The sequence below is a fragment of the Chaetodon trifascialis genome, chromosome 3 (genome assembly GCF_039877785.1).
Source record: "Chaetodon trifascialis isolate fChaTrf1 chromosome 3, fChaTrf1.hap1, whole genome shotgun sequence".
Taxonomy (NCBI): domain Eukaryota; kingdom Metazoa; phylum Chordata; class Actinopteri; order Chaetodontiformes; family Chaetodontidae; genus Chaetodon; species Chaetodon trifascialis.
In genome coordinates, this window is record NC_092058.1 from 26,793,165 (window position 1) to 26,806,620 (window position 13,456).

At 43.4% G+C, this 13,456-nt stretch overlaps 1 protein-coding gene across 1 annotated transcript; it reads left to right on the forward strand.

The window, feature by feature from the left end:
* Window positions 1-2,012: 2,012 nt before the first annotated feature.
* LOC139329256 (EF-hand and coiled-coil domain-containing protein 1) lies at window positions 2,013-9,564 on the forward strand. Its single transcript, XM_070959455.1, has 9 exons — window positions 2,013-2,745; window positions 4,109-4,553; window positions 4,642-4,776; window positions 6,387-6,466; window positions 7,735-7,861; window positions 7,955-8,108; window positions 8,692-8,808; window positions 9,193-9,262; window positions 9,361-9,564. The coding sequence occupies exons 1-9, from the start codon at window positions 2,142-2,144 to the stop codon at window positions 9,519-9,521; spliced, it is 1,893 nt and encodes a 630-aa protein (XP_070815556.1). The 5' UTR covers window positions 2,013-2,141; the 3' UTR covers window positions 9,522-9,564.
* Window positions 9,565-13,456: the final 3,892 nt, after the last annotated feature.

Genomic DNA, 13,456 nt, shown 5'->3' on the forward strand with positions numbered 1-13,456 from the left:
ACTGTCTCTTTAAGTCTTCAGGACAATTTGTGGGTGTTTGAAAGAACACATTTGCTTCACAATATTTGCAGCCTTAAGAGCCACTGTTTGAAACAGTACACTGACACACCTTTCCAAAGGTAAAAGCCTCAGATAACTTACTGCAAGCACTGCAGTTCAAACATATTCAGATGTGCTGGAAACCAAAACAAAGACTAAACAATATCTTTGAGGTTTGGCTGTGTGAGCTCATCTGTGCACCCATCCCTGCTCAGATGACTCATCTGTTAGCCAGTACATTAGTGTGTGGAATACACAGGAGAAGAAGTATCGCCTTCAACTCCAGACACTCTTATCTTCAGAAGTGTTGGCCATCCCCTTTGAATCATTCTTTATATTTCTCTATGTTTGTTACTGGAGGTGAGACAGGTACACATTTTTTTTTTTTTTTTTTTTTCATATTTTCTATATTTGCTTGCAGGTTTGAAACTTTGCAAAATAGGCTTACTCACTTTCTCTCAGAGTTTGTTATAGATGAGAGTACTTATACCTCTATGATAAGTATAAAGCTAAAACAGCAGAGTCTTTGTTGTTTGCCTGGCAAGACTCCAGGAAGTCACTGCATGTGGCCAAAGAAATAGACCAGCACATAAACCTTTGTTCATCCACAACAAGTCAAATCTAAGAATAGCCTCTTGAAAAAATTCACCATGTGAAATTCATGTCTAATTGCAGAATTTACTGAAGACATGACCTCAGTGTCCTCAGTGGTGGTGACTACAGCCCTGCATTTTGCACACTGTGGGCTTGAAGAAGTGTTATGTTGTAGTTGTAAGGCTGAAATTCAAGATTTCCATCATCAATTTATCCGACAGCCGCGTTTTCAATATACTGTTTGCTCAGCAAGTGCAAAGAGTTTGGACTCCCAAATCTATCAGACTGCTCTTTTCCCTTCCCATGTTATACAGGGTAGTTAAATAAATACATCAGCTCTGCTGCCTTCAGCATGCAACTGCAGAGACTGGAACGAAAAGAGCATTTTTGAAATATATGATTGTGCAAATCCAGCTTGTGTTTGCTGGGCTATACTTTCATGCACAGCAGTTGTCTTTTCTCTTTGGTTAGATGGCATGTTTGAATATAAAATGTCAAAAAAAAAAACAATTGAAAAAGCTCATCTCAAATTCCCAGAAACAAAGGGGATGGCTGTCCGACGAACAATCCAAACCTGAAGTTATTAAATTTGCACTATAATCGCATAAAAGCAGCAAATCCTCACAACTAGGAAGCTGAAGGCAGCAGGTCAGAAAATTTGCTTGATGACTGTAATTGACTACTTTCCTGTCAATTTACAAATTGCTTTAGTAGTGGTGCTGAATTATCGTCTGTGTTAATGTGCAGCAGTAGTAATTCATGTGTAACTTGGGCGGTATGTGTAGTCATGCCTAGCTGAGTGCAATCATGACGCCCTCTTTGCTTTGGCTGTCAGGTGTGTGACAAGTGGTGGTCAGGGTGGGGAAAGGTATTTCCGCTGAGAGACAAAAAAAAAAAAACAAAAAAAAAAACAAAACACTTTTTATCTCCAGGTGACTGTATTGGGGCCCGATGTCTCTGGGAACAGTGGGAGACTGCAGTCAACGAATAATTTGACAGTTTTTTATTCTTGTTGTTGCCGCACAGGCGGTGAGTCAGATTCTGGTAAAGGTGAAAACTGAAACCCAGCAGACCTCACTCTGCATTGTTGTGGTTTGTTTTAGTCACTGGATGACAGGTGCCACAAAATGCCCCAAGTCTGTGCAAATGATATCATTTATCTCAAATCTTATTTTGTTGAGACTTGATATGTGATCCGCTTTGGTGCCTACTTAACTGTAAGCGGTAAAGCACCTTACTGGTACCGTCACAAACGCTCATGCGGTCAGAGTTTGCACATAAAAGGGTGGAGTCGGTGCAGTGGGATTGTTTTTTCTCACCGGAGGGGATCAGATCTTGACTTGATGCGCCAGGAATCCAAGGTGAGGTTTCCAGGGAATTACGCAGCGTCACACCACGGAGGAATAGGTTTTAGCCTAATTCTGGCTTGAAATCAGATCCCTTTCTTATTCCGTAATCTGATTTTCATTCGGTAACTTCCAGAAACTGAATCTAGTTAAGGTGCCGTCATGGAGCGTACCGCATTGGCCCCGTCGCGTGTCCATATCTCGCCACGAGCAGCGCGTAAAAGCGAGTGGCTCCGGAGCGCCCTGGCCCATCACTACTGTCCCGATCCCGGCGTGGATAACGAAATCGTCGTCCTGGCCACTGGAATAGATCAATACCTGCAGGAGGTCTTCCATCACCTGGCCTACCCCAACCGGAACGATACGGTGTCGGCGGAGGATTTCACAGCGCTGTGCAGCGTGCTGGGACTCACCGGAGCAGAAAAAGGCAAGAGGACGATAAAAGAAGGAACCATAGATGAAGAAAAAGACGAGGAAGATGAAGAATTTAGTGATGTGTGTTCTGGGCTGCCCTGTCAGCTGTCCTTTAAAGACTTCCACTCGCGGCTCTGTGGGTATTTCCGTGTGCGCAGTGCGCGTCGAGGCACCGCGGAGTGTGCCTGGCGTCTGCCCGTTACTGAGGACACAGAGCTGGTGGAGCGACAGATCCGGCTCCGGTGGCCGCGTGTCAGACGGAGAAAATGTGTGAGTTTTGATCTGACGAGGGATCAGAACGGATCTGTTAACAGATCCACTAAAGGTCGAACCGCAGAGGAGCGAGACTCAGGTACTGTTCCAGGATGTCTCTGTTGCACGTGTTTTCACATTTATATGGCCCCTGTGATCACCGACTGCTTCCAGAGTATTTCATTTCAGTATTACAAGTGCACGTGCTTAAACTTAATACAGTTTATAGGAAATTATTCAAGGACGTATGTTGACTGTATAAGCAAAGCTACTCATTATTCACTGAACAGAGACACACGTGTGTGCTAGGAGAGGGAGAGGGAAGTTGAACACCAAATACTTGTTTCTCTTTTTGTCTTTTTTTATTTTTATTTTTTTATTTTTTTATCTTTAGCAACATGTTTCTACAGTCAGTAATAATAAGTCCCACGTTCAAAATCCTGCTTAAGTAAAAATACTGAAGCACTGACAGCTAAATGGACTTAAAGTATAAGGTCTGAAAAATGTACATGTAGTCTGTGGCTGCTGTGGCTATTTTTATACACTATAGATTTTTATACACTGATCCACCAGTGTGGTGCAAGGTGAACCTCGTTTGAAGTTTAGTCCTGTGGTTCCCAACCAAGGGGTTGGGCCTTTCCTGATGATTAATGGGAGAGGAGAGAAGAAAAACAAAGTTCTGACAGTCAGTGTGTGTTGATGTTTTAGCCTTTTCACCAGTCTTTGCTTTTTTTGTGAAATATTGGAGTTTTCCTTCTTTTGCATTGAACATTTATCTAAATAGAACCATCTGACACTCTTTGAGAGGAAATGGATCAGCTCATAGACACCTGTAATGTGACACAGAGACACAATGGCTTTCATTTTTGTCAGAGGGTCAAAAGTCAAAAAGGTGGGAGCCACTGGTTTGATCTTTCAATGTATTGTATTCTAAATGTTCTAAATGATTTTTTATGTAAAATCTTAGCTTGTAAAGTAACTAGTAACTGCAACTGTCAGATAAGTAGAGTGGGGTAGAAGCATAAAGTAGCATAAAATTTAAATACTCAAGTAAAGTACATATTAGTACTTGAGCCCTTACTGTTTACATTCTCAGAAAAATGGTAGAGAATGCATTCAGATACTTCACATAATATAAAGTCCTAATACCATTCCAAACCAATGCTCCATTACCAGTGAAATTCCTGTATTCAGTTTCAGTTAAAGTACTCAATGCTGACAAGCAGGCCCTGTGAGTTTTAGAGTATTGCATATTATATTATTGGATTATTATTAAACCCTGTGAAGACTGAAGTAGTGATGCAAGGACATCAGATTTATCCACATTTTAGCTGAAATACTGTTCTGTGTTCCTGCAATTGGATCAGTACCTAACTGGGATGATTGAAATGAGCAGTGATTTAGTTTCTCTTTCACCACAGGTTCAGTTTCTTACTCTTCTCTTCTCTCTCCTTCTTCTCCAGATGAGGTAGCAGCTCTGAGGGAGCTGGTGGAGGACCTCCGCTCGGCGCTGCAGGGGAGCGACGCTCGCTGCTTGGCCCTGGAGGTGGCACTCCGACAGGAGAGGAGCCGCAGCCTGCCTTCCACGCGTGGCTTCAGCTCCACAGTTTCAACTCAACCCACGACTTCCATCACCATCATACAGGGAAAACTGGTGCCAACCCACAGAATTAAAGGACAGTGCAGTGGTGGAGGAGGAGAAGGGGCGAGGAGGGTGGCGAGGAGACGGGACATCAGGGACCCCCTTGTGAGAGAGCTGAAGCTGATCCGCGCCTCACGTGATGGGCAGCTGGATGAAGCCATCAGATTCAATGAGCGTCTGGAGGAGGAGCTGCGATGGGCGTACCAGGAGGTGTGCAAGCTCCAAGGGGTGGAGTCTGCACTGAGGAAGGAGAACGCTCACATCAGGTTGGAGCTTTTTAAACGTTAACTGGATGATGTTTGAATGAAAAATAGATATTAGACCAGTTTGATGATCTTGGATGATCTCCTTCAGGAGGCGGGCGGAGGAGGCCAGGGAGGCTCTGAGCGTGGGGCTTCAGAGGGTCCGGATGATCCAGGAGCAGGCTCAGTCTGTGCCGCAACTCCAGCTCAGGATCACCCAGCTGGAGAGTGAACTACACCAGTACAGGTACAGACTCTGTGTGGTCATGAGTGAGCGGAGTAAAGTGCACAGGCATGTTTGTGCATCCATTTACACATCATTTGCCTCTGTGCCCTGCTGATTTGAAACTCACTGCACTAAAGCAAACATCTTAAATTACACTCTGAATTAGAGTGTTGAGCAAAAGTAGATGGATTAACTTTCAACAAACACCGCTGCATTAATGTTTAACAGAGAGTCTCCCTCTAACCCTCCACAGGGACCAGATCATAGTCACATTCATTTCATTCACACTCACAGTGCGTTAGACTGATCTCTAACATCACTAATGATTGTCAAAGAAATACTGGAGATCTTTTTGTATTAGAAATGAATCAGAAGACTGTGTGTAATGAAAGGAGTCACATGAACCCTCAGAGTTATCGAGGGTTTTTCAGCTTATTGTTTTGGTTTTACATACCAGAGAATTCAGCAGATAAAGAGTCAGATATTTCCCTCAGGATTTGAAGGAGACCAAAGCAGAGCTAAAAGCAGACTGAATGCTCACATTCATCACCCTCACACACAACGCAGCTCTGAATGAAGGCTAATTTTGCTCTGTGTCTGCTGGACGTGCAAACAGGCAACCACCAAGTGTCCAAAGAAATCAGTTAGCAGTGTTTTAAGAAGTTTCCCGTTTGAAACGTGTTGCTGGCATCAAATAGAATATTAACAGAACAAGCATATATTTGCAAGAATCAATGAAGATGATGAGGTCAAACATTAAATGTATTGTGTTTGTACTGTTTTCAGTTATGTTAAAAAGGACTAACAAATGATCACCTTCTGTTTTATTGATGTTTTACAGTATTGCAAGTTTTTTAAAATTAGGGTTGTAGATATAGATGATAATCTAACAGCAGCTGACAGTAGTTGAGCAAACAACAGTTCAGTGCCTTGCTCAAGGACACTTCAACAGCACCCAGTGTATGTTTCAGTGTCTAAACCTGAGACCCTTCCATCACAGAGTGGTGTCTCTTAAGGCTGCACTCAGACTATACGATATCAGCCTGAAAGTGCACTGATCCAGCAGAACTGAGGTATCAGGGACAAAAGTGAGTGTCAGGAACAATTTGTTGTCTAATCCCATGCAGTGTGTCATCTGGAAGACAAGTGATTCTACATCTGGAAGGCCCCATGCAGCTCTGATGGAAAAACTGCAACTCAGAATCTTTTTGCTCTCACCATTGTTCTTACCTGATCCCCAAAGTCCTGCTGTGGCCTCTCCTGTCTGATCACCTTTGCACATCATGCAAACCACGAAACACTGCAAGCTCTAAGGACTCACAGGTTCCACATGTAGCCTGACATGTCTCTCTGCTGCTACCCTGCTGTTGCACTCTGATCTGAAACATCAGCGCTGTGTGACGGGCTGTATGTGAGTGTGATCAGTAGGTGGCAGCCAGCAGAAAAAATGAAGTTGGGATGTGTTACATAAGAAGTTTTAGTCTGTGCTTGCAGAGTGGATCGAGGAAAGCTTTCACTAGACAGGTCTAAGCTAGCATACCAGGTAGAATAACCCACATGCAAATGCACAAACGAAGGAGCCTCTGTTAACAGTACATATGAGGTATGTTCTCTACCTTTACCACTCTCAGATCCCACTGCAGCTGCATCCCTGACCCCACTCATCAACACATCTACCCAGTTGGAGCAGAAGATGCCTGCAGCAAGACAGGTGAGTGACTGGAACGTGGATGAATCACTGAGCAATTAGGGAAAGGAGTGTGTTCTAAATGAAGTGTGATTTCCCTTCAGTGGTGCACAACATTTTGCAGCAGCTTTTGCTCCCATTTGACATGTTTGGCATATGTTATTTTATATATATTAAAGCTTTGCAAAGAAGCGGCAACCTACAAGGCTGAAAAGTGAAGCCAAGCCAGAAAGTGCCAAAATCCAAAAGCAAGTTTATCCCCACAGACCCTCATGTTCATGTATGACCCTCGTACCCTCATTGGGTAGCACGGTGGCACAAGTGGTAACACTGTCGCCTCACAGCTAGAAGGTCCCCAGTTCGAATCCTGCTGTGGGCGCTGGTGGTGTGTCCTCCACCATGTCTTTGGTGCCTGCTGCTCGAGTAAAAGGGGCCTTTCTGTGTGGAGTTCGCATGTTCTCCCCGTGTTCACCTGGGGTGTCCTCCTTAATAACCCCCACTAAAAACATGCAAGAAGATCACCGCCTGAGCAACGGTGACGAAGAAGGATGGGTCCCTGGGCGCGGGTGCTGGCATCGGCTGGCAGCTGGCAGCCCACCGCTCCTGGTCTGCCACAGAGGAACGACAGACCAGGATGGGTCTGAGAAAAATAATTTCACGAAGCATGGCGTGTGTGCAGTGATTAATAAAGTAAAATCTTATCTTATCTTAAATATCCAACTTTACAGCAGAAATAAACATATTTAGAGGCTGGTCTAACAAACAGTTTTGTTGTCTATAGCTAATTTCCCTGTTGATGACAATTATACAGGGAGTGAAATTTTATATAACTCACTCATTTAAGGCTTAAAGGTTGGTTTCAGCAACCAGGCTTCATCTGGCTTGCCTCAGCTCCACCCACACTCCACCTCTTTGCCCATTTTTGGATTAGCTGGGAGTTGGCTCAATGGCTCCATGTTTTATACAGACTATGTTTGCAACATTTTGACTTGAAAAACAGAGAGCCAGTACATCAAGACCCAGGAACTAGCTCACCTAAATGGATTGCAGTAAGATTTCAATGTTATTAGTTACACTTGTACTTATCTGATATGACAAGCTGAAACATCTTTTTAGAAAAAGGTCTGTTGGGCACACAGAGCATTACTCATTCACCAATGCTTTGTAACAGAATACTAAAATTAACACATTGTTTTTAAACAAAGTGTTAATCCAGACTGGTGCACATGTATGGAGCCTTAACCACTGACGTGTCATTGAGCAAGTAAAGAAACTACTTCTGCTGTTTGCAGATGCAGAGTGTTTGCAGAGAGCCGTGGAGGGGAGAGCTGCCTCTGATGAAGAGGAGGAGGACAGAGGGATGAGGGAGGAAGGACAGGTGAAGAAGTACATCAGCCGACTGCACGGCTGTGGCAAAGGGTTAGTTTACATCCAACACACATACTGTACACCACCACTGTGCACACGTTTCCCCCACGCAAATGTCAGATGTGGTTCTGTTTCTTTCTCCAGATGTCAGAACCATGTGGTCTTTCAGCTTCCCTCTCAAAGTCACCTGCATGATAAGAACCTCATCAGTGCTTTTAAGGACAGCAGGGGGCGCTGCAGCTGGGAGGGACAAAACCAAGAGCACCCAGAGGGAAGCAGGGGGTCTGAAAAAGAAAAGGTAAGAGAGAGAGATGATAATGAGAAACAGTTAATATGCTGAATTGAATGGATTAAAATGCAGACTGTTATAGAGGGTTTCAGAGCTCTGGATGCATAATGTCAGATTAGGTAAGAAAATCTAAATATTTAATGACAGTATTGTCATCAAGTCAGGGTGGTGTCCAGATCAAACACAAATTACAGGAAAAACAAGTTAATATTGTGGTTCCCCTCCATAGAAGTGTTGAATTACTAAAGGATGAGCTGAAAAATACCAAATGTCAGATTATATATAGGCATTAAAGAGCATAATTGTTTTACATAATGACACATAATGTTTCTTTTAGTTGGCTAACTTCAAGTTAGACTGTTGCCCAATGTGAAGGAAGGTGTGTGTGCACATGTTTGTTCATCCAGAGCAGTTCTGACACAGAGAAATGCTAATTGGACTAAAACTTGGTCTAAGTCCCTCGCTGACCTGTGTGGAAAAGTGTCCAGAGTTCCACAGAGGCTAGAGAAGCTGCTGACTCATCCGTCTCAGAGACTGTTGACATAGTTTTAGAGCTTCTTCGCCTTGATGTGTTCTTCCTCCTGTCTGCCAGAGGCCTGAGAAAGAGGAGGACAAGACAAGACTGGAGGAGACAGAAAAGACACGTCTGTCTTTGCTGGAGGAGAAACTCACAGATGCCCTCACACTGCTGCTGCAGCTGCGCAACAAGGTTCACACAACGCACACGCACACGCACACACACAGCATTCACCTCAGATATACTGTACACACACACACACCTCTTCAGTGCCATCTAGTGTTTACTCCATCCCAGTTGGACGTGCACAGTTTGATATGGAGACAGACGCAATCTGATTATAATTCCCTTTAATGTAACAAAATGACACAAACAATAGTTAATGGTTCTCATCCTCTGTCCATCGATTTTGTTTAGTCACTCAGGTGTTAGGCTCTATTGGCTCAATTCTGGGTTTTTATCTGCTTTTGTGGGAGTTTTGTTATTGCTGTTTTGCTTTCGGTATGTGTTTCCCGTGTTTATTATTGTATTTATTAATGTTTGTTTCTAAAAAGTAAAACCTCCCTCTCCTCGTAGAACGTGTCCCGCAGGGCCCTGGGGAAGATTGTGATGGACACTCTGGATATGTGCAGTAGGAGTGGAGATGGTAGGTCTGCTCTACATCCTCCAGCTGGTCAAGTATTCACGTGTTAGTGTTGCTTGTTGCTGAAATTTTCCTTGGTACTTTGCAATTTCCCCATCCAGGCCTGTCTCACATCCTGCAGGTAGCTGACGCCCTCTGTGTCCGGCTGTCCTCCAGGGATCTCCTTGGAAACGGGGGAGATGATGAAGCAGGAGAGAAACTCCTGGTTCCGTCTTCAGGATGTCAAACCAGCAGCATCAACCCTCTGCTCATCTCCTGTTGAATGAGCCATGGCTGCAGAGCTTCTCCTTTCAGGCTAACCCATGTATGTTGTGTATCCCAGATTTTGAAAGTGATTCAGTGTATTTAAAGATTAATTTTATTTACTTTATTCAACCTCTTTAACGAACGCCTATTTTGTATCTATTTAATTTTAATGATTAAATATTACTATTCAAACCCTTGGATTTCAATTCTTTTAACTATGAAAAACTTCACTGATTCAAAAAAGGAAGAGTGAAACTAAGACCAGGCTACGGCTCAGAGACGGTAAAACAAACTCTAAACGGTAACCCTAACCCTGATCACTGCAGTCTATCGAAGATAGGACCATGGACTTTCTACACAGGGATCAATGAAGTATTTTATTAAAATGCATGTGCTCAATGTGGTGGTGTTCAGTTTCACGTCTGACCAACGTCTGTCCTGAGAACAGAGGAGCAGACTGCAGTGCTTTGATCCTGTCAGGTCACCCACACGTTTACAGTAAGAGCTGATAGAAACACACTGACGGAGGAATGGTATGAAATAATATAGACCTTTATTTCCAGCAATTTACAAAGTCCTGCAGTGAGAAGGCCTTCCTCCAGCCTCACAGAGGGAGGGCTTTTACAAGAACACACAGAGAACGCAAAGATCTCAGCCCCAGGAAGCCTGAACATGTTTTTACATCAGGTTCTCAACAGCAGCAGAGCTGACTGGGACAGGTGGAGGTTTGAATCAAAGGCTCCATCTTGATGTGGATGCTGGCAGCCTGAGGATCAGTGTGGTTGTCTGTGAGTTCAGGGGCTCGAGGGTTTGAAGCACTGAGGTTACCAAGGCAGTAGGTGGGTGAAGGGTTTTAAAGGCCGGGTATGTTACACACAGGGAGAAACATGGAATCACACGGAGGAGTAACGCTGTGCATTTTGTCATGTAGCACTTGGTTTTCAGATGTATTTATGGGTTACAGTGTTACTTCAGCTGCTGCTTAACTTGACTCCAACTCCAATTGACTTTTCAGATGCCCTATGAAACCAGCCTAGTGTTTGTTTTTTTCAGTCTCCAAGTCCTAGTTTTTGCAGATTCAAGTGACCAAAAACTTGAAACTGACGCTACCAGCCCTCCTCTCCACTGCTGCATCATATAAAGTCATTATTACATTACACATAATCAACTTTCTGTACATCTTTTATTAATCGAAGCTAACTAAAGAGACGCTACTCTGTGGAGAGCCTAGCTCCTGATTGGTTACTCTGAGTTGAGCTTGGCTCTGATAGGTTAAGGCCATTCTATGTCTTACAAGTATGCTTTCCCTGTCTGAGACAGGGTGTGTGCACATATGTGTGAGGTGCGTAACGACTGGTATTAGGCACTGTGCTATGAATTAGCCTCACCACCCTTCTATTGCGGCATGCACCGAAAAGCTCTACTGGCCTTTTGCAAAGAAAAAAAAAGCACAAAAGAGAAGATAAAAATGACATCAACAAGGTGACAACGAAAACGGAGCCAAAATGAAATGACAAAATAAACAACCTTATATATAGAATAAATATAGTATGTACAATTTGCTTTGTGTGCTTCTAAAAATAAATAGACAAAGCATTACTTGCCCCCTTATAGAAGTATTCACAACTTTCCATTGACACAGAGGCAGAACGCTGGCACCTGCTCAGTAAGAGTGGAGGATACAGACTGACAGTGAACAGATGGAAGGACGCAACTTTTACAACAAGTCAAACGCTGTAGAAAAGAAGACAGAATACATGTCACTGCGGGCGTGTGTGTGTGTGTGTGTGTGTGTGTGTGTGTGTGTGTGTGTGTGTGTGTGTGTGTGTGTGTGTGTGTGTGGGTTTCAATCCAGAGGACACAGAGATGCACTGAGAAGGTATACAGTCAAGAGAATCCCTGTGGTGTCCTCTGGTGTCCGTTTTACATATTACAGTACTTGGTGCATTTGACCAGCGTGGAGCAGTTGCTTCATCTTTACAGTGGTTGAAAATTATTATTCTTATGAAATTCATGACACAAAACAATAATGAGGAAGAGTTAAAAAGATTAGGGAGAGGAGGAAAGGAATAGAAAAAGAAAAATCACAATTTGAACGTAATTAACACATTTTTTTGAAAATCAGTCAGGAAAAAAAACCAAAAAGAACAGATAAAATAATCACGTTTGCACATTCACTCTATGTGCCCTGCACATGCACTCTGCTGGCCCCGTCGAAACAACACAGAAGTCTGACAAGCGTCAGATAAATCAAGCATCACATGCAAGTTTCTGCTTTTCCTCTGGGCTGTTGGTACTTGGTACAGTCTGTCAAAATGGCTCACGACTTCCTTTTGCATTCTCCTCCTCACATGTAAGCCCTCAAAGAAAGAATCACACTGCTTGTGTGTGTGTGTGTGTGTGTGTGTGTGTGTGTGTGTGTGTGTGTGTGTGTGTGCGCGTGCACTAAACTGATGTGTGACTAAGATTTTGCCCTTGGACTAAACATCGACCTGTCATTCTCTTATCAAAAGGTCAGCTTCCTCCTGACCACATTCTTAGATATTCTATTATTTTAATGTATGATAAGAGAAGAAAACACGTTTTTCTGTTTTTTTAACTGCTGTGAAATCTTCCTCAGTGCCTGCTCACAACACAAACTGGTCACAGTAGCTCTCCAAGTTTCTCTCCATTGTCCATGTAGTGTGCCCCCCTCCCTGTATTCTGCTCTAAACGTTGTCCATCATTCACTCAATGAGCGGTAGCTGACGGGGGATAAAAGCTCTCTGAGCTAAGGACACTTGCTAACTGACAGCATGCTCATTAGATTTGCAAACTTTTGGTTTCTGACGGGACTATGAGTTCACACAGTTCATTCAAAAGATGCATTTCTGTGATCAACTCCTGTCTCATAACAGTCTACAAATCATCCCTCTTCTGTGGAGCAGTTTATACTCCACCACAGATGGGATAAAAATAGTGGATTAAAAACTCCTGATTCCACTGAGGTGAAGTGATTTCGCTGTTTTATATGCTGGTGTGACCGGACCCTCCACCTTTAGGCGAGCCTGAATCTAAGGGCTACAGAATGAAAACCAGTACCAACACTAAAGTACTAAAAAAAGTTTGCCACAATTTCCTGTCGCCACTGTGACCTCATTGTCAACCTCAAACAACTTCATTGGTCTGTCTTTCATTGATTCAGCGCTCCAACATGGTCAAAATGCTTAACGGGAATCAAAAATGTCAAATGGAAGATCTAAAGATATCAAATATCCACACAAAATATCAGCGATCAGTTCCTTGATGTGGCATCAGACTTCCACACTCTGCACCATGTGTGAGCGCAGTGCTGTTCAGCTGGATGAGCTCTGCAGGTTGTTTCCAGTGCACTGCAGCATGGGGAGCCTCTTGTCACTTACTGTAAGCCTGACTAGGGTAACACAACAACAACAACTGGCCTGCTCCAGTAGAGAGTTGGCAGATGCTTTCAGACAGGGGGACTGGTGCTATTCTCACCTGGAACAAAATAAGACCTCTCTAATCTCTTGGCATCCACAGAAAAACCCCCATCGTGAGCTCAACAAACAGTGAGATGTGTTCTTGCGTGTCAGGTGCACAGACACAATCCTAACTGACAGTTGTGCTGCCATTTTCCACGTACTATTTCCCACTGTGTCTGTGTGTTTGCTCAAACAAAGACGAATCTTTTTCAGGACATTGCATAATGGCAGTTTTTAGTAGATTTGGCCCAAAAAAAGGAAGTAGTGTAACCTCTGAGGAATAAAATACAGACTATTGTTTGGAGCACACAAGCGTCATTACCCTAAACTTTTAAATAGACATTAATTACTCTCAACTGCTAACGAAATCAAAGTTAAATCCATTGTGGTAGTGGCTGACGTAAGCATTTGTTGGACTGTGATCAGACCTCAGATCTGATATCCTTAATTCTAGAGCCCAGAAATGAGG